This window comes from Citrus sinensis, chromosome 5, assembly GCF_022201045.2.
Source record: "Citrus sinensis cultivar Valencia sweet orange chromosome 5, DVS_A1.0, whole genome shotgun sequence".
Taxonomy (NCBI): Eukaryota; Viridiplantae; Streptophyta; class Magnoliopsida; order Sapindales; family Rutaceae; genus Citrus; species Citrus sinensis.
This window is the reverse complement of record NC_068560.1, coordinates 35,147,183-35,167,478: the sequence shown is the minus strand read 5'-3', so window position 1 is coordinate 35,167,478 and position 20,296 is coordinate 35,147,183. Positions and strand designations below refer to the sequence as shown.

General features: G+C 35.2%; 3 protein-coding genes across 5 annotated transcripts; all 3 read left to right on the top strand.

Moving 5' to 3' along the window:
- Positions 1-1,928: 1,928 nt before the first annotated feature.
- LOC102629655 (embryogenesis-associated protein EMB8) lies at positions 1,929-7,569 on the top strand. 3 transcript variants are annotated; one of them, XM_052442677.1, is made up of 14 exons: positions 1,932-2,819; positions 2,912-3,001; positions 3,566-3,627; positions 3,958-4,058; positions 4,516-4,605; positions 4,810-4,932; positions 5,089-5,166; positions 5,286-5,371; positions 5,631-5,679; positions 6,159-6,215; positions 6,300-6,430; positions 6,510-6,593; positions 6,742-6,811; positions 6,975-7,569. In XM_052442677.1, exons 1-14 carry the CDS (start codon positions 2,524-2,526, stop codon positions 7,413-7,415), a joined length of 1,758 nt encoding a protein of 585 aa, XP_052298637.1. In that variant the 5' UTR covers positions 1,932-2,523; the 3' UTR covers positions 7,416-7,569. The 3 variants fall into 3 exon arrangements, with proteins under 3 accessions (XP_052298638.1, XP_052298637.1, XP_052298636.1); XM_052442676.1 differs by having other exon boundaries at positions 3,955-4,058; XM_052442678.1 differs by lacking the exon at positions 6,742-6,811 and having other exon boundaries at positions 1,929-2,819; positions 3,955-4,058; positions 6,975-7,153.
- Positions 7,570-11,650: 4,081 nt separating this feature from the next.
- Positions 11,651-13,309, top strand: LOC102629370 (GRAS family protein RAM1-like). Its single transcript, XM_006473148.3, has one exon. The coding sequence runs from the start codon at positions 11,777-11,779 to the stop codon at positions 13,214-13,216; it is 1,440 nt and encodes a 479-aa protein (XP_006473211.2). The 5' UTR covers positions 11,651-11,776; the 3' UTR covers positions 13,217-13,309.
- A 1,081-nt stretch (positions 13,310-14,390) lies between these two features.
- Positions 14,391-16,234, top strand: LOC102629082 (uncharacterized). Its single transcript, XM_006473147.4, has 4 exons — positions 14,391-14,673; positions 14,837-14,942; positions 15,622-15,770; positions 15,871-16,234. The coding sequence occupies exons 1-4, from the start codon at positions 14,533-14,535 to the stop codon at positions 15,964-15,966; spliced, it is 492 nt and encodes a 163-aa protein (XP_006473210.2). The 5' UTR covers positions 14,391-14,532; the 3' UTR covers positions 15,967-16,234.
- Positions 16,235-20,296: the final 4,062 nt, after the last annotated feature.

Genomic DNA, 20,296 nt, shown 5'->3' with positions numbered 1-20,296 from the left:
CATGTTAGATTTGAAATTTATTTATTTGATTAAATTTTGGAGTATTTTTGTAATTATAATTTTTCATTTTTCAAATTTTTTTGAATAAATAATTTTTAATTCATTTAGAGATAAAATAATTATTTTTGTTAGTCAAAATAGTTGACGGGTATAAGCTTAAAAATAAAAATAGTATAAAAAATATGTCAAAATTTTATAATGATTAAATATACATATGATAAAATAAAGATGGTGCAAGAATAATTCCCCTTTATTAAGCTATTAATATCATCCTTATGAATTTGTCCGGCTTTGATTTTGCTTATCTACACTGGACAAACACAGTCACATGAACACTTTCAAGTACGTACTATAAGTTTCAAGTATAATCATCAATTAGTGATTATATTTCACAGATGTATACGATATATTCCACTTTCAAGTAACACTAGTTGGCACTAAAATTAAACTCGGTCACCTGGGAAATATACAAAGCTATATTCATTTTGTTACTTTGGTTAGCGGCTGAGGTGTCGTCCAAGTCCAGTGCCTGTATTTTCCACCAACATTGTTCACATAATCCCCCCAAAAAAGGAAAAATGTGCTTCCTTTCAAAAAAAACACCACCGAGAATGAAACCCTCTCTATTTCATTCATCCAGAGGTTAGGCTTGGGAAAGGCTCTGGCTGGTTTGCTGGGATTTTTATTTGGAGTTCTTGTATGTCAGCAGCCTGCTGTGTTGGAACTGCATATGGATCCATAAGTTGTTCGCAGGTTACTGAATGGAGCAGAGTCTTCCGAGGTACCAATATATCTTAATGCAGAAGCATCATCACCTTCACATGGGTGCCAATCATGAAGAAGGAATCAGATAATACCAAGATTCCAGAAATTTAAGCACCCGCTCAGGGTATAGATGCACGGTCCCAGGTATTGATGCTAGATTCTGTCAAAGCAGGTAGCACAAATTCTCACTTTGCAGCACTTCCTTCTATATAGGCACGGAGATGAGTAGCTCATCATGCCATGGATTTTGAAGAGGATTCCAAACCTTGGGGCATCTCGGTAAAGAAAGGCAAAGTAAATGAACAAGCAATACCTGACGAGTTAAAACTCTCCTAAAAATCAAGAGATAGCACCTGTGTTTTAGTATTAGTGTATAATTAAAATTTAATTATTTTTTTTTAATTTATTAACCACCAATCATATTAATTGAATAAAAATTATTCTGATCCCAAAAGATAACCCTTCTTCATTACAAGGATTGCCCTCATTTGGATAAGACCTCCTGATTTCTTCCATTAAGAATCGTGCTTTGTCCTTTGCTGGCATTGTATATCCAGTAATGATTTCTTTATCCAATTTCACGCACCATGAATCACATCTTGAACCGCAGCCATTGACGTTACTATCGTTAGGGAAAACAGCAGCAGCATTCCTTAGTCTATTGTTCACATAGCTATACGTTGACTACAAAGTAAAGCAATTTTTCTACGTAGGTGTTTCATCCAATAATTAAAACCCCGAATAATTGGGTACAATTCAGATACATAATCACTTAAAAAAAAAAAGAAGAGTTTATACGTCTGTAATTTTTATAAAACTCCTCTCCTATTACAATTACATTAAAGGACAAAATAAATATAATTACACAATTATATTTTTCTTTCTAACTCTTTAGACCGTGCAACTAGTCTTTTACATTTTTTGTTTCCTCACAAATACTTATGCATTTTAATTTTTTTAATTTTAAAAAATTACATAATACTATTTCTATTCACTTTTAATTCTATTTAATATATATATATATATATATATATATATATATGTATGATTTTTTTGAGTTAAATATATATGATTTAATAATTCAAGATTTGTAAAAAGAAAAATCTGTAGTTGGATTTGTTTTGAAGAGATTAATTTTTTTTTTTTTTTTTTTTGAATCAGGGAGAAGGGGAAAGTATGGAAAAGGATATTTTAGGAGTTAGAAGGAGGTGGTTTCGACATAAAGGGGGTTTGAAAAGAAAATTAGATGGGTGTTAACAGTCCCATTCAAAAAAATGGAGTTGCAATCCAGGACTGTATGACAGTATGTTTTCCATAAGATCATAAGACATAAACAAACAAATGAACAATGGAGTAATTTACTAAATTGACACTCTAGTGACCGGCGTGGGTGCACTCAGTACAATAGGCCGGTTTATGGCCCTAGAAATGGCCTCCTTTGAGTTGAATCAATGTAATTTATGATGATTAAAAAAACCTTGTTTACTACTACTCAATATTATATAACCGATGTTCAATCATTAGTGAGCAAACTAAAAAGAGATTAATTTTCAATTATTTTCTTTTCTAATTTCAATAAGATTTACGTCGTAATAGACCAGTGTGGCGCGCCAACGTTCCGCTTCGTTACAACATGCCATGTAATCACCACGTGTTGCTCTCTTTTTCCTTCTCTAACCGATCCGCCATAACTAAACTTCAACTAACAAAACACACAAGGCACACAGCATCTCTAAACGACGCTCTCAACAACAGGAAATGCTCGCCGTTTTGTTATCGATGAGTTTCTCTGAAGAATCTTCTTCTTCTTCGTCATCCTCTCTGAATGGCGATGCTTACGCGCTCTTGTTCAATGCGCTCCGTCTGATTCCAATCTCGCATTATGTATTGGCTCTTTCACTTCTCTTCGTCATTGTTATTTACAATTTCTTGGAGTTTCATTTTGTCGAAGATCTCTTCTCCGGATTTCGAGGTTCTCCCGTTCGCTTGACCTTCAACTCCTCCTCTCCTATCTACGACGGCGTCGTTTCCAAGTGTAAAATTGTCCACGGCAGGTCTGCCAATTCCCAAACCAAAACAAAACGCGTCATTCAATTTTTCTCTTTTAAAATAATCAAATTTAAATCTTTCTGATAAATTCGTGCAGGTATTTGGTGACGCCGTGGCTTTCAAGTCCTCATATTCAGACTGCTTTCCTGCATTTCTTTGGAAGGCCTCCATGTTTCAGCTACAGAAGGTCATTACTTTACTTTTAGGTTGATTTTGATTTTTTTCTTCTTATATCTCATTCAATTTTGTGTTTATTACAATAAATTTTTGAGAAAAAATAGCAATAGCAGCTCTATTTGAAGTCATGGTAATAACTTTGGAGAGAATGAATCTGTGAGTTTAATATTAATATTACTTTGTGTATCTTTATTAATTGAGTTAGAACATTCTTGCTCTGTACATATAATTGGAATCTGAAATGTATTATATCACATTTCAGTGTCGTCTAAATTAGTGGGAGCTCCAGTCGGCATCTACGTGTTTTTTTTGTTTGTTTTTTTTCCTGTTTCACATGAGTGGAATGCAGGGACTTGATTTATTTCCTTTTTCTTTGTCACTTGCTACTGGAAATAGTTCCTTCCTATCTGGTGTACAATGTGTAAAATTTACCCATAATTATGTACTGGTGAATTTGCAGAAGTATTTGCTAAATGTTTAGAATAACTGATGGTAATCCCTTCTTGTGTGTTTGCATTTTGATTGTTGGCTGGGGTTTGAATCTGACAAATGTTCTTGTATATTTTCTTCTCAGACAACTATTTCGTTTATCTGATGGTGGGATGATTGCTCTGGATTGGCTAATGGGTTCTACTGGTAATAACATCATATTAATTCATATTAATAACTTGTTTCACTCATATGGGGGTGGGCTGATTTGTTTGGGCTGGCTTGTGAGTGCTGACGGTAAATATATCATATTGGTTAGTATACAGTGGAAACTTCTGCTATGAAGATAGATAAAGTAAGCTAAAAACTAAAACTTTTCTGAATCACCCCTCTGCCAGAATTTCCATCCTATCTCAGAATCCCCTCCTAGTTAAGATGAAGGGAGAAATGACATTTGATGGTTATTACCAACATTTCTTCTTGTAGGAAATTATACTGTCATTGATAAAGTACTTGCTATACTTGATAATTCAGCAGGTCCTGGAGATGTTTTTCACGCAAATAATTTCATTTCTAAAGATGACACTACGCCGATTGCGATTGTGATACCTGGCTTAACAAGTGATTCTGCAGCTTCTGTAAGTCTGATTTTATGTCTTGTTTTATCTTTCTGATCTCTTCATGAAGGTACCAAATCATGATGTTATTGATTATTGGTTATGATGAAAAGACGTGTAGAAATCTTCTCAAATTGAAAATTTTTGGTAATGTCTCAGGAAGCTATTTTTGCATTGTCCATGAACAAGACAATATTTTATAGAAGATCTACCTAGACCAAATAAAGCAAATAAGTAGGTTAGAACATATAGAGGGGCCTGATATACATTGAATCTCCTCTTGAACTGATCTATAGAAAAAATCACTGTACATATTGCAGGACCGAGAAAAATGTTAATGATGGAGAAAGGACTTATTTGCACTTCGACAACTAAGAGCACTAATTCCACTTGTTATCAGTGGAGTGAATTTCTTGTCAAATAAGCATTGTAACGTTATCATGGCCATCATGGTCATCTTTCATTTTATGGATTGCAGTATATTAGGCATCTTGTCTTTAATACGGCAAAACGCGGATGGAATGTTGTTGTTAGCAACCATCGAGGATTGGGCGGTGTTTCAATTACTGTAAGTTCTTGATTGTTTTCTTTTCTTTTATCATGATGTGTTCTTCTTGTATATCCAATCACATTGGGTAATCATTATGAAGGAAACAATTCAATCATTCTATCATTTCTTGTTTCAATCATTTTACCATTTCTAAAATCAAATATACTAAAAAACGAATAAATTGTTTGCTTAACATGGTGATTACAATAAAAATAAATGCAGTCAGATTGCTTTTATAATGCTGGATGGACAGAAGATGCAAGGGAAGTCATTGGCTATCTCCATCATGAGTATCCCAAGGCTCCTTTGTTTGCCATTGGAACTAGCATTGGTGCCAACATTCTGGTAATAGTTATTTGGGTTCAACTCTTGTTACTTAAATCTCATTTAAGTTTTTAATGTTCATTAGAATTTGCCCCCACCTTTTCCTTTGACATCTGATTATAAATCATTTCACCTTGGTATTATTTATATTTGTTTACTATGAATTTTATCTTTCAGGTAAAATATCTTGGTGAGGAGGGAGAGAAGACTCCTGTTGCTGGGGCTGCAGCTATTTGCTCTCCATGGGACCTTTTGGTTAGTGTCTTAACATCCACATTTACATTGAATAAATGATCATAATAATATTTTTCAGTTGTTTGGCTGTCATTCATTAGCTTACTAGAGGCCATGGCCTCCCAATTAATCCTTTGCAGATTGGCGACAGGTTTATAGGCCGCAGGCTCATACAAAAACTTTATGACAGAGCTCTCACAATTGGCCTTCAAGATTATGCACAGTTGTATGTCCATGCTACCAAATTAGAATTGTGTATGAACACTATATATTGGCACAGTGTCACTTATGAAAATAGAAAAAAGAAAAATGTGCAGACTTCTCTCTTTTCTCCCTCCTCTTTTTTTTTTTTTTAATGATGTTTATTGATGTTAAATTTAGGGACGAATTCCTGTTTCTTTTTTTTCCTTCTTTATTTGTTGTTCTTTCACAGGAATGCCTTTTGTTTGACTTGAAAATGAAAACATACAAAATGATCTTTGCAGGCATGAGCCTCGCTATTCTCGCCTTGCAAATTGGGAAGGCATAAAAAAGGTTGGCTTCCTTTCCATGGCTAAATCATCTTCTGTGTTGAAGGAATGCGTCTATTTAATTGCGAACATAATCTATAAATTGAGAAATTTTTGTTTGTCACTGATTTCTACATGCTGCTTGGGCGTCCTATTTATTTGTTCTTTACCACAGAACTTGCGTCTTGTTTCCTCATATAGCAAGAGAGGACTTTGGTTTTTTCTTATAGGCTTCCATAATTGTCAGGACTGAAGTCATTTGTTAGAGCAAACATGTATACTATGCATAGATAAAAGACTCAGGCCGTTATGGCTAGCCTAATTGGTTTAATAGGTATTTTAAGTCGCATCGAACTGTTTTTTTGTTAAAATTGTGTAGTCGATCTGGAGTTATCTATACTTGAAGCTTTTGATTACGTAGTGTTCTGATAGTTCATATGGTTGTTGTGCTTGTTGCTCTTCCTGCCAACTAATGCTGTTTGTTCCCATTGTGCTTCATATAAGTCACGTTCCATACGAGATTTTGACAGCCATGCTACCTGCCTTGTTGGGAAATTTGAGGTACTAATTACCTGGCATTTCATCTCTTTTCTCTAAATTCCTTTTCTTTCCTGATTCATCAGAAATGTAATGTTGTTTCCTCAGACTGTGGATACATACTATAGAAATTGTAGCAGTTCTACATATGTTGGGAATGTGTCAATACCACTACTCTGTATCAGTTCTCTTGATGATCCTGTCTGTACTGTAGAAGCAATTCCTTGGGATGAATGCAGGTCAAACTGCTCGATACATGCCATTGTCTCTATTTTTACATCATTTTATGTGCCTTTTGATATCGTTTTTCTTTAACAGGGCAAATAAAAATGTTGTGTTGGCTACCACTTGGCACGGAGGACATCTAGCATTCTTTGAAGGACTAACTGCTGCTGGCATGTGGTACTTCACTCTTCATGTTATCAAACGTTTTGAATGTTGTTGCATTAATGTTTTTCATGGCTCTCGCCAATGTGTCAGTCTTCCATAAGCCAAAGACAAATTTCAAATGAAACCCTTTACTTATTTTTGTATTCCGTTCTCCATGCAGGTGGGTTAGGGCTGTTAATGAGTATCTTGGTGTTCTCCACAGTAGTCCATATATGCATGTTCGAAAAAAGGTGCAATTAGTGTCTGTTACCCTGAGGTTTCTTAGGATCGATACAAAATATAACCTGTTATCGAAAATCTGAGATATGCTGAACGAGTTCTTTTTTGTTCCACTTAATGCAATTTATGTTTTGTTTATGCTGTATGATAGTGTTCATTTTTCCTTTTGTGTAGGTTCAGGAACCAGGCCTTCATTTATCAATGGAATCTTCAATAGATCAGGGTCCTTATCTAAATGTCTCGGAAGATGGAATGGTGGCTGCGGTTGGCAACGAGCAAACAAGAAACAGCATTGTAGGAGACCATCAAACAAACAGTGAAATGGTACTGGATACTGAACAAGATGAGCAGCTCACAGGAGCCAAATCTGATGCTGTGCCCAACACTGATAGAACCTGTGAACCACCTGCAAACACTCCCGACACCGAATTGCGCAACTTAACTGCTTCTGTTACAAGTTGCTTGAACCAGCTGTCTCAGAGGAATAAAAGGTCCATGTGGCTGCTTGCTTATGTTGCTATTATAACAACATGGCCATTGGTTGGCTCAGCCCTTCGGTTTATATTTGGAAAGAAGCACAAAAATGTCTTATCTGCAACTTTGACAAAAAGGTAATCAATCAGACAATCCCATTCCATGCTCATAAAAGCATTGTTGTATGTTGTATATGTATGTGTAGCTATTAGCTAGCTAAGGCTATGATCTTAATTTAGAATTAAGTCAATTGCATCGTTAAACAATATGAGAATTCAATTTAGTTTTTAGTTCATGATTTTAAGACCTATTTGAATTTTTAGATTATGAAACCGTGCATTTGAATGGAATTTCAACTTTCAAATATATAAACCAATGGTAGATAAATGGTGATTGAATACACAAAGCACTCTAGACAGAAGCTGCTTCTTTTTGCAGTTCAAACTTTCTGCTTTCACCTGCTATACAGGCCGAGCAACAACATATGTGGTGTGAGATTCTATTATGCATCACGACTGGTGTTGAAGTTATGAATTAATTTTGCTTTGTGAATGGTGTTGAAATTATGAATTGACTGATAGGGCCATATGATATTGTCGTCAATCAATTGTATATTTAAACACTTTTTCCCGAAAGGCCGAAACCGTCCAGCTAAATAAACTCCTTGGGCGGCAATGTGAAAGACAAAATGGCGTTAAGAAAATGCAAATGAATTTTGCATACGAAAGAATGACTCATACACTTCGTAATCATATCTTACAAAAAATAAAAATTGTAATGTTTAGGCAAAGGACGTGGATATTTGGTAAGAAAATGACCTTTGCAATTTCATTATAAGGAATCAAAACCACGGAGAGACGTATCATGTTGGAGAATAGAACTTTCCTCTCTTAACATTTGCACAATGTTTGTCTTTTTCAAAGATAATTGATGGACTTTATTATCTTTTTTTGGGGGGGAAATCAAAACAAAACTAAAGCCAAATGGGTATAACATTGCGGTCTCAGCCTTTATCAATAAACATTACACTTGATTAATTCGTAATTATAACTTTGGTTAATACACTAATCTCGTATTATCTATTGGTGGTAATGAATATATCTATTGGTGGTGATCATTCATTAACGATTATGTGAATAGTGAATAAAAAACTTGAAAAAAGTGTACAAACTAGAAAATAAATATCCTTATAATTACTGTATTGATGAACCCTTGTCAGCTCAACGAGCATTAAGCGAAATCATTTGAGCTTCCATGATGAGTAGTTTGGAATTTAATTAACTCCTAAAAAAAGGATGAGATAATATCTTATTATGAACAAATTATGATATAATCCACACAAAATAAAGGAAAAAAATTAATTATGATGATGATAAAATGAATCGAATGAAAGGGAGACACAAAGGTCAAAATTAATGAAGCAATTACACAAAGGTCAAAATCTATAACTAATCTTTGACTTCAAGTATTACAAAACAACAAATTAACTAGCATCAATTACAACAACTTTTTCTTCAGCCAAATGAACTACCATTATTATCATTTTTTTTCTGCATTTTGAATGATTCGTTTTTAAAGTAAAAAAACCCAAAAAATATACGCGACTAACGTGAAAATTAGTGGTGCACAAAAATCTACAAGAAAAATGAACGTACGTAAAATTAAAGTTGAACAAATCAAAAACTATTTGCATTTATTGTAAGTTTAGGGTATCTTTTGTAGGACATTTGTAATTCGACCAGACGTCCCAAAACTTACCATATGTCAAGCTCTCATAGTAGTAGATGAGCAGCGTCGCCTATTGCCAACTATTAATAAAAGTGCCCGGTAAAACAGTTTAATTGACATTCTCGTTGTAAGCAAGAATTTTGTGACAACACAACAAATCTTAATATAGGTTTTAAGTTTTATACTTTGGAACTTTAGCTTATGTGTTTAACTTATCAAGTTTCGAATCTAAGGGAGGGAGGCAAAATGCGACAGTAATGGCATGCACTTTGGGGGCAGTATGTCAAACTTTTAAAGTCCTTGGGGATATGTCATAATTAATTCTACTTCTTAGGTGAAACTTGATAGTTTCATATTTTGATTAAATTAACTTTGGTCTTTGGGTCTACCTACTTGTAAATTAATTAACAATAAATTTTTATCTGTCCTATGGGTATTAGATTAAAACGTTAATTGATGTGCTGTATAGCTCTATTCTAAGGAAACAGAAGAAAAGGACTACAAATGTATCAATGTAATCCGCTTGTATCATACTTATCTCTATGGATGTGCAAATCAATTAGGTGATCAAGTATGATATCATTCATTATAACCATGACTTAAATGAATAACAAATGAAAACCTAATCCCCATTGCCATTAGGACGCTTGATCTATTTCTTATGTAAACATTATTGACGATGATTTTCTCAACGGGACTCGTTCAAACATTCATTACGAAGCAACATGATCTCTGATTATTCCATCGGCAGCTTTTTCAACTTTAATTAACATTGCATATAGATTACGCATACGATAATAAAGCCAAAAACAAGAAGCCATATTGATTAGATTAATTAATGTTTCAACATTTAAATGGCAAATTGAGCAGTACGTTGGAGGTAGTGGGAATATCGTGCATTAATTGAAAATACATTAATTCATATATCAATATCGTTAACTAACCTTTAGTATGTAAAAAATTAATCACATAAAATCGCTTTGTAAGAGATTAACCAATGCAATGGAATGAACAAAGATATAATAATAATAATAATAATAATCATAATCATAATAATTTAGGTTTTCGCCCAAAAGTAGAAAGCATAGGCCTGCCATTTTGTATTGTTTTGTATACTAAACTAATAAAAGAATATATAATTTTAATATTGACTTTATTTTTTTATGATTATATTAAGAATCTGTTTTCAAGACATCTGCCGAAAATTAATGAGGTGTTATGATATCAGATAATTACATAACAAAACAACTTCCTTTGCATAAAAACAATTACTATATTATTGAATATTAATCAAGTTTTTTAGGCTATCAAAGAATCTTCATTAATTAAAGCGTCGACGGCTCTTATTCGAATAATACAACAGTATCAGCCGAAATTTCTTCTTAGAAAGCTAGTCTCCTTGTACAAACCACAGCGGTCGACCATTCCAGATATGCAAACTCAAGTTTCAATAATTCTTGTTTTTACTTTTCTAGTTATATTCAGCATTGCCCTAAAATAGTAAAATAAAAATCCAGTTGTTATGAGATATTTATCTTTGGAATTAAACTCAAACTTTAATGAATCAAAGTTAGAAAGGGTATTTTCTAGCAACAGCTAAAAATGTCTTCGTTTTCTATACAACAGTTCAATAAGATTTAGAAAGTATGTTAATTTTTGGGCGTCAGTGGTTTATAAGCATGTATCAAAATACATGGGTTGTATGTATGATGAACTAATACACTTATCAATTCATCATTATATTAATTTTAATTTAGTGCAGACAAATTAGACCAATATAATCAGTTTTAACTTCATGAAATGCAAACATCCGAAAGGGAGTAATATATTAATTAGAAATTAAATTAAACAAATGTGACATTAATCTATTCACAGTCAAGGTATAGCGATGGATTGAATAAAATTACCAAGACAAGACTTTAGGCAGGAAATTAAGAAGAAAAATGAATAATTAATTAAAGCAGTGATTGTTAAGGCATCTAGAAGAAGAGAAAAAAAGACAAGTTACGGGACGGTAGGTTGGATTCCATTTTCCCCACTGTTGTTTTGGTCGACTTCACATGGCATTTTTCAAGCCTTCCGAACTACCAAGGCAACCTCTATCAAAAGCTTCCATATATACCTTATTTATAATTGAAAACATCTAATACGCTTTCTTGAACTAAGACACTGATTCTTTAGAACCAAAATATACCCTTCTTCATTGTCTCACTTTTCTATAAAAGAGTTCAATAATCAGCATTTATTATTAGCTAATTAACAACCCAACATTAATTAATATTCACGATCTATCATTCATGTCTAACATATAATACTCAAGAGACTGAACCATGGAGGATTATGAATGTAATTAGTCCTAGTTTGAGATGAATATTGTTTACAAGTAAAACTATCTGATTGGTTCATATACTATATCTTCAACACCTTTTATTAATTATTAATGTTACTTACTAATTATGTTTTATACTCGAATTCGGTGTTCAGCTAAAGAAAATTGCTTAAAAATCCAATTACTCAAAATTTAGGAGCATATTTATATCCATAGCCTGATGACAAAAAGAATATATCATATGCTTTTTTTTTAAAAAAAAATATCCCCTCTCCTTGCATGCTTTTTGGTTCTATTCCCATGTAGTGACACAAAGGAATTTCTATGAATTATTCCATGCCGCTTCCCTCCCATAAAAGGCCGAAACCATGATCTTGACTTTCACAACTTTCATTCATGCCCTAAATTAGCTACACCTTTACTCTTATCTCTCTCGCTCTCTCAAATGGAAGATACAGAAGAAGAAGAAGAGTTTCTCGCTCTTAGACTAGCCATTGTTGCATCAGATTCCTGTAGTGTTGACAAACAAAGAAAGAGGAAGAGAATCACTAGGGTTTCTCTCAACTCTTCGAATATTAGCCCGTATCATCATGAAGGCTGCTGCGTTAGTGAAGGCAAAATTTTCAGGCTCCTTCAAATGAGAGAACAAATGCTCAAGCTTGATCACAAAAGAAAAGGAGTCGTTGATGAAGATGGTAATAACAATAATAAAGGCCTTCATTTGATCCATTTGCTCCTCATTACAGCCACCGCGGCCGATGAGAACAACGTCTCACTAGCCCTGGAGAATCTCACGGAGCTCTACCAAACCGTCTCCTTAACTGGTGACTCAGTCCAGAGGGTGGTTGCTCATTTTGCTGATGGCCTTGCCGCGAGGCTTCTTACAAGGCGGTCTCCTTTTTATGAGATGATCACGAAACAGCCAACCGAAGAAGAAGAGTTCTTGGCCTTTACTGATCTCTACAGGGTGTCCCCTTACTTTCAACTCGCTCATTTCACCGCAAACCAAGCCATACTCGAAGCCTTCGAAGAGCAGATAGAGAATAACAACCGTGCATTGCATGTAATTGATTTTGATGTGTCATATGGCTTCCAGTGGCCTTCTCTAATACAATCTTTATCCGAAAAGGCCACCAATGGCAACCGAATATCGTTTCGGATCACAGGATTCGGAAGGAGTATTGAAGAGTTGCAAGAAACTGAGAACAGATTAGTAAGTTTTTCCAAGAGTTTTCGCAATCTTGTGTTTGAATTTCAAGGGTTGATTAGAGGGTCTAGACTTGTTAACATCAGGAAAAAGAAACATGAAACGGTTGCTGCGAACTTGGTTTTTCATTTAAACACTTTGAAAATTTATTTGAAAATATCTGACACGTTAAACTTAGTACGTTCAATCAAACCCACTATTGTAACCTTGGTGGAGCAAGAAGGAAGCAGAAGCCCTAGGAACTTCTTATCAAGATTCATGGAGTCATTACATTATTTTGCAGCCATGTTCGATTCATTAGATGATTGTCTTCCACAAGAGAGCAACAAGAGATTAAGTATTGAGAAGAATTATTTGGGGAAAGAGATCAAAAGCATGCTCAACTGTGACGAATCAGATAATGGGAAATATGATAATTATTATCCGAGATATGAGAGGATGGAGACATGGAAAGCAAGAATGGAGAGCCATGGATTTGGTGGGATTAAAATGAGTTCAAAATCTTTGATTCAAGCAAAGCTTTTGCTGAAAATTAGAACCCATTATTGCCCACTTCAATTTGATGAGGAGAATAATAATAACGGGTTTAAAGTTTTCGAAAGAGATGATGGGAAGGCTATTTCATTAGGGTGGCAGGATAGGTGTTTGCTTACAGCCTCTGCATGGCACTGTGTATGATTTATTTATAGGCCTGTAATTTTAATCTTATTCTAGCTCTAACACATTCATTATTTGTGTAGTTTTTATCAAATAATTTTGGACTTTGGCATGCATCAAGTTTCTGCTACCGAAGAATATTGGCATATATATATTTATGAAGTTGATGATTATGTCTTGCGATTTAACATCTCTCGTTCTCTATTATTATTATTATTATTCACTTCAATAGCGTTTTTATTAATTCTTACCCTTCACCCAATGACAAGATCAGCTCCATCGACCTGATGAGATTATTTGATTCTATACACTTGTTAATCCAAGGTCTTGCTAAATGTTTCGTTCTAGTCATCTACTGCGTTTGTGTATGATTGCAGAGTCAGATTGTTTTGGTATTTACCGTTGAATTTATTTGTGAGGTGCATGAATTTTAAGAGGTTGGTTTGACGGATATAAATTATCTCCTGATCTGAGCTCTCATGAGATTTTAAAGATCTTGTGCCACGTGTCTTTAAGTGATAGTGTATGAGTATGATTTAACTTTTTTTTTTTATTAACTACCAATCACCTATATGTATTTTTGCTCAAGATGATATTAAATAATAAGAGAATCCAAATCCTGATTTGACATCGATCTAGTGATATGTACTCTCATTTTACACATTTCTTTCTTAGATTGGTTTCAACATGCTGATCTTAGAGTATATATGTTAATTTAGATACGACTATTATGGCAAAATTATTTCCAAATATTTGAAAACAAAATTCATCAACATATGCGCACATACAAAAGGGGCTTGAATGTCTCCTCACATAAACATGTATTTTAATATTGCATTTATACTAAAGAGCAGTAGTATGGTATTGAATGAGACTAGAAGCAAAACCTAAAATTGGCTGGTAAAGGCAACACAATAATAAATAAAATAAAATAAAATATTAATGAAAATAGATGTTATATTATGTGATTATTGGGGGTAATTATAACTAACTGTGTGACTTCATAAAAATATTAAAATATAGACACAAATTTAAGGGAAAATAAAAAGCTTATCGGGTCAATTGCATTTTCTAGGGTTGTGTATGTGGAATTATATGGATCTGCCTGCCCACAAAGGTGGGATGAAATGAACAATGATTTGAACTCGGCCCAGCCCAATTAAACCAATTAATAAAATTGAGGAAGTTAATTAATTACGAAGAGAAGAGACACCGAGAACTAAAAAGAAGAGAGTGGAGAAAGGGAGAAAGAGGGGACTGGTTCGCCAAGGCAGCAATCGACTGCAAACAAACCACGCGCTCAAGATCTGAAATTACTACATTCAAACCTCTAAACTATGGAGGAGCTTAGATCAGCTGCGGAGGCCCACATGGATCAAATGGCGGATCTGGTTCAGAAACTCTCCGCGGAGCTCCGCACCGGACTCCGACCCGCTTTGGATAACTTCATTGGTTTCTTTCACGCCATCGACTGGAAGGTACCCATCCGTACCGATACCCCTTTCTATGTTTGAATTTAACTTATCTATAATATGGGTTTAACTTTTAATGATTTTCTTTTTCTGATGCAAGTTTCTAATTTCTTTTTCTTTTTCTTTTTTCCTTCCCCTCGCTTTCTGGGGTTGGCATTTTATTTTACAGGAGCCTTGGTTAATGGGTTTAATGGCATTTCATTTTGTGTTGCTTGTAGTAGCCATATCCTCGAGAAAAAATCTCAATATCCAAATGTATTTGTTCCTTCTTGCTTGTAAGTGTTTTTTCTTTGTTTTATTGCTTATGCAATTCTTAATGATTGATCCCCAGTAGTTCAGATTCTCAAATGTTTGTCCCACTAATTAAATTTGAAGATTTGAAGATCAAGATGCCTTGCATTGTGTTTGTTTGATATATGAACTTTCTAATTAGTTTCATTTGAACTTACAAAGCATTTTAGTTTCTTTTTTGACGTAATTGTAGCTTTGCCTGCTAGGTGTTTGAACTTCTGGGAATATCGATTTACTAGGCTTTCCCACTAGTTGAATTCTTTTTTTTTAAAAAAAAATAGCATGGATTTGATTTTTGTTTCTGTTAGTGTGGTTTTTAGGGTATGTATCATTTGCAATAGTTCTAAATTGATACAACTAGCTATGAAATGTAAAGCCTTCTTGCACTTATATAACTTGTTGTTTTGCTATTTTATGTCCATCTGAAGCTTTATGAGTATTTGGTTTCCAAATCATTTGCAAGTATTGGTTGCCAATTGCACATTCTCTGTGTGTAATGGGTGATTGTATTCTGAGCACCTCTGTGCAAATAATACATGTTTTTTTATACTTCTCGTTTAATTCTACAAAGAAGCATTTAAATATGAGTATTCATGTTGAAATTTTTGGATTTTTGGATGCTTTATGATAATCTGATGCTATTTAGGCAATGTTTTCTTGTAGTGGCTGGTGTGTATTTTGCTGAGAATCTCAATCGGGTACTTGGTAGTAACTGGAAGCGCTTTGCAACTCAAAACTATTTTGATTCGCATGGGATTTTCCTGTCAGCTCTCTGGTCTGGGCCACTTCTTTTCATTGCAATCATTATATTGGTTAGTCAGCAAATGTCATCCTGCTCACCATTTTCTTTTTCTTTCTTTTCAACACTTTTGAGTGGTTGATTTTATCTGAACACTTGGTTTTTTCTTTCAGGTGAACACCCTCTTTTCTCTATGTTCCTTGATCGTTAGGTGGAAGAAAGCTGAGCTAAGACACCGTGCTAGGATTTCACGTAACAAGGAAGATTAGTAATCCTTTCCTTTGCAGCATTGTTGAGCTGGGCACTTTTCATGTTTGTGAGCCGTATTCATTATGGGATCCCGTGTGGTTGTTTTTTGTTTTTTTTTTTTTTGTCCTTTATATTTTTGTTATGATAAGAAATTTTGGAAAATGTATCGTCGCAATACAATTAGATGGTGGATAGGTTTATAGTTTTATTTCCTTCAATTTTCCCCTCAAGCTATCAACAGTGTAAATTTTATGGTTTATTTTTGGCAACATGCCGTGATTTTGAGTAGATCTTTCTGCAATTGATTACTCTTTTTTTATTATTTTGAGGAATGAGAGTCCCCACTCTCTCGCATATATTTTCTTCTCTTTTCCAAATTTTGATCTTTAAGTGAATGTGTTTCTCGTAATGCCATTGATGATAAACTGACGCCGTGGCGATAATTCATGCGCTGACATAACAATATGGGCACTATAGTTAATAAGACCTTAGGGGTGACAAATAATGTGTTTTGTGAACGGAGAAGCACCCAACCAAGTTATGCATAGATTCAGCAGAATTAAACATATGATATTTAGTAAATAGTAAAAATCCATAATCAAAAAAGTAATTAACACACACACACTCACTGAAACAGCCAGGAAGCAGAAACACTAATTTGACAAAAAAAATTTAATTTTTTATTGATAACTTTTCTCCCCCTTTACAGTAGCCAACCCGCTTCTTTAAAAGTCAGAGCCAAAGAGCCCACATTGATTAAGCCACTATTTCCGGAAGAAAACACTCCAAGCAATTTTAAATAACAAAAACAGTAATTCAAAACACCTAAAAAATAGCTAATGGAAATAATCCCAAAATAAAATATTGTCAAAAAATAAAAGGTCGTTACATTCTCTCCCCCTTTATAAAAGCCTTGACCTCAAGGCTTGAACCAAGGAAACTTCTCCTGAATCTTAACTGCATCCTCCCAAGTTGCATCTTCGGGAAAGGAGTTAGACCACTGAACCAACCACTGCACGCACGGACGATTGCTTCGCTGGACTACTCTCCTGTCCAAAACAGAATCAGGTACTAACTGTAGGTGCCCGTCTTCCCGTATTGTTGGTAACTCTGTAATCGGAGTGACAGCCTCTCCAACCTTTTTCTTTAAACACGAAACATGAAAGACAGGATGAATTTTAGACTCTATAGGCAACTCTAACTTATAGGCAACCTGTCCAATCTTTTGTATAACCTTATAAGGCCCATAGAATCTCGGAGACAACTTCCTATTGCTGTGAATTGACAAGCTTACTTGTTTATAAGGCTGTAACCATAGAAATACCATGTCTCCCACCTCAAATTTCCTCTCGGATTTCTTCTTATCAGCATATAGCTTCATTCGAGCTTGTGCATCCACCAAATTGGCTTTCAACAGACGTATCATAGCATCCCTATCATTTAAGCTCAAATTAACAGTTGCTACGGTAGATGTACCAGGAATATAAGCAATATACGAAGGAGGTGGCCTACCATAAACAGCTTCGAACGGTGTCATTCGAGTTGATAAATGATAAGAAGTATTATACCACCATTCAGCCAAAGGGAGCCATTTCACCCATTTTTTCGGCCTATCACCTGCCATGCATCGCAAATATTGTTCTAAGCACTTGTTAACCACTTCAGTCTGACTGTCGGTTTGCGGGTGGTATGCAGTGCTCATCAACAAGTTCACATTCAACAATGAAAACAGACTTTGCCAAAAAGTACTAGTGAAGACTTTATCTCGGTCACTGACACTAGAATTTGGCAAGCCATGCAACTTATACACATTATCTAGAAAAAGTTGTGCAACATCAAGAGCAGTGTATGGATGACTTAAGGGCATGAAGTGTGCATACTTACTCAGCCTATCCACCACCACAAAAATAATTTGCTTACCACTAGACTTTGGCAGTCCTTCTATGAAATCCATAGAGATATCAGTCCAATTATGCTCAGGAATTGGTAAAGGCTGCAACAGACCTGGGGATAACACATTTTCATGTTTATTTCGTTGGCAATTATCACAAGCTGCCACAAAGGAACAAATTTCCCTTCACATCCTTTTCCAATAAAAAGACCGTTTAACTCTGTATAAGGTTTTTCTAACCCCCGAATGCCCGCCTTCTGTTCCACCATGAGCCTCAGAAATAATTAGCTGCTTCAAAACTGAATGTTTGCCAACCCAAAGTCTTCCCTTATACTTGAGTAAATGGTTTTCCCAAGTAAATTTAGAATGTCGAGCACTGTTGGTAACTATTTCTTGAATCAATTTCTGAATTTTTGGATCATGTTGCCATTCTTGTTTGAGTTGTTCCACCCACACACCTATAGGAAGGGAGATCGCCATTACCATCGCATTCTCAGTGGATTCCTGTAGCCGAGATAAGGCATCAGCCGCTTTATTTTATCTTCCACTTCGGAAAATAATTTCAAAATCATAACCAATTAACTTAGTAAGCCATTTCTGCTGCATAGGTGTTGATATGCACTGCTCCAACATGTATTTCAAGCTGAAATGATCAGTAATAACCTTGAAATGCTTCCCTAGTAAGTAAGGCCGCCATTTTTGCACTGCGAACACTACTGCCAACATTTCCTTTTCATAAGCAGACAAGCCCAAGTTTTTTGGTGACAGTGCCTTACTCAAATATGATATGGGTCTGCCTTCCTGCGAAAGCACTGCTCCTATGCCTTCCCCTGATGCATCACATTCAAGAACAAAGGTTTTTTGGAAATCGGGCATGGCTAAAACAGGTGCTGTGCACATTGCTGACTTCAAGTTATTAAAAGCTTTTTCCGCAGTATGATTCCATAAAAAATTATCCTTTTTAAGCAAATCTGTTAAGGGCCCCATAATCTTTTATAAACCTCCTGTAGTACCCAGTGAGACCCAAAAACCCACGCAACGCCTTCAGCGAGTTGGGATATGGCCAACACTTCATGCTTTCAATCTTTGCAGGGTCAGTAGCAACTCCTTGCTCAGAAATCAAATGTCCCAAATATTCTACTTGTTCTTTGCCAAAAGAACACTTTGATTTTTTGACAAAAAGATGATTTTTGAGAAGCGTCTCCAGTACTAACTCCAATTGCGTCATGTGTTCAACCCAATTTTTACTATATAATAAGATATCATCAAAAAATACCAGCACAAATTTCCTCAGGAATGGCTGAAAAATTTCATTCATAAGGCTTTGGAACGTTGATGGAGCATTCGTAAGACCGAAATGCATGACCAAGAATTCATAGTGCCCTTCATGAGTTCTAAAGGCGGTTTTCAAGATGTCATTTGGGTGTACCTTAATCTGGTGGTATCCTGACCGCAAATCCAGCTTAGAGAAAAACTTAGCTCCATGTAACTCGTCCAGCAGCTCATCAATAACAGGTATGGAAAATTTATCCTTAATAGTGATAGAATTAAGGGCACGATAATCCACACACATGCGCCAAGTGTCATCCTTATTTTTAACTAAGAGAATCGGAGAAGAAAATGGACTTACACTCCTTTGTATACTCCCCGCCGCGAGCAACTCCTTAATCATTCGTTCAATCTCTGCCTTCTGTACATATGGATACCTGTAGGGTCTTATATTTGGAGGAACACTATCAGGTAACAAGGGAATTCGATGATCTTGAGCCCTAGGTGGTGGCAAACCTTTTGGTTCCATAAATATGCCGTGATATTTTTTTAATAAATGTTGCAACTCTGCTGGTTCATCTGTAATAATTTCTGTAGTAGTAGAGTTAATACATGGCTCTAATAAAAGTGAAAAGATATGGGCAGCAGCAACTTGAGGAACTTGTTTAAGATCCTTTTGCATATGGACTGCCGAAACTAGCTTCAAGGGCCCCGCCGTAGAACCCCTTAACACCATTCTTCTTCCTTCCCACTTGAACTCCATCCATAAATTCTTGAAATCCCACAATATTGGACCTAATTGAGATAACCATTGAATTCCTAATACCATATCGCATCCCCCCAACGGAATCAGTCTCGTATCTGCTCTGAACTCTCTCCCTTGCATACTCCAGACCAATTTCTTGCACGTTGCAGCACTAGCAATTTTGGAGCCATTAGCCACTGCCACCATTAATGGTTTATCTTGCTGTACTTCACATCCTGTCCGCTTGGCCACCGACACATCCAAGAAATTATGAGTACTACCAGAATCAATTAAGATGATAATTCCCTTCTTCTTTATATTTCATTTAATCCTCATAGTTTGATGAGAGACAGCCCCAAACATAGCATGGAGAGACACCAAATGATCCTCTTCATCATCCCCAATTTTGTTGCCTTCATCACTGAGTTCTTCATCGTCTTCTCCT

Coding starts and splice junctions, on each gene's coding strand:
- LOC102629082 (XM_006473147.4), top strand. CDS start 14,533: ATGGAGGAGCTTAGATCAGCTGCGGAGGCCCACATGGATCAAATGGCG. Junction 14,674..14,836: donor TTCACGCCATCGACTGGAAG/GTACCCATCCGT, acceptor TTTATTTTACAG/GAGCCTTGGTTAATGGGTTT. Junction 14,943..15,621: donor GTATTTGTTCCTTCTTGCTT/GTAAGTGTTTTT, acceptor GTTTTCTTGTAG/TGGCTGGTGTGTATTTTGCT.
- LOC102629655 (XM_052442676.1), top strand. CDS start 2,524: ATGCTCGCCGTTTTGTTATCGATGAGTTTCTCTGAAGAATCTTCTTCT. Junction 4,606..4,809: donor TGGGCGGTGTTTCAATTACT/GTAAGTTCTTGA, acceptor AAATAAATGCAG/TCAGATTGCTTTTATAATGC. Junction 5,372..5,630: donor CTTCAAGATTATGCACAGTT/GTATGTCCATGC, acceptor TGATCTTTGCAG/GCATGAGCCTCGCTATTCTC.
- LOC102629370 (XM_006473148.3), top strand. CDS start 11,777: ATGGAAGATACAGAAGAAGAAGAAGAGTTTCTCGCTCTTAGACTAGCC.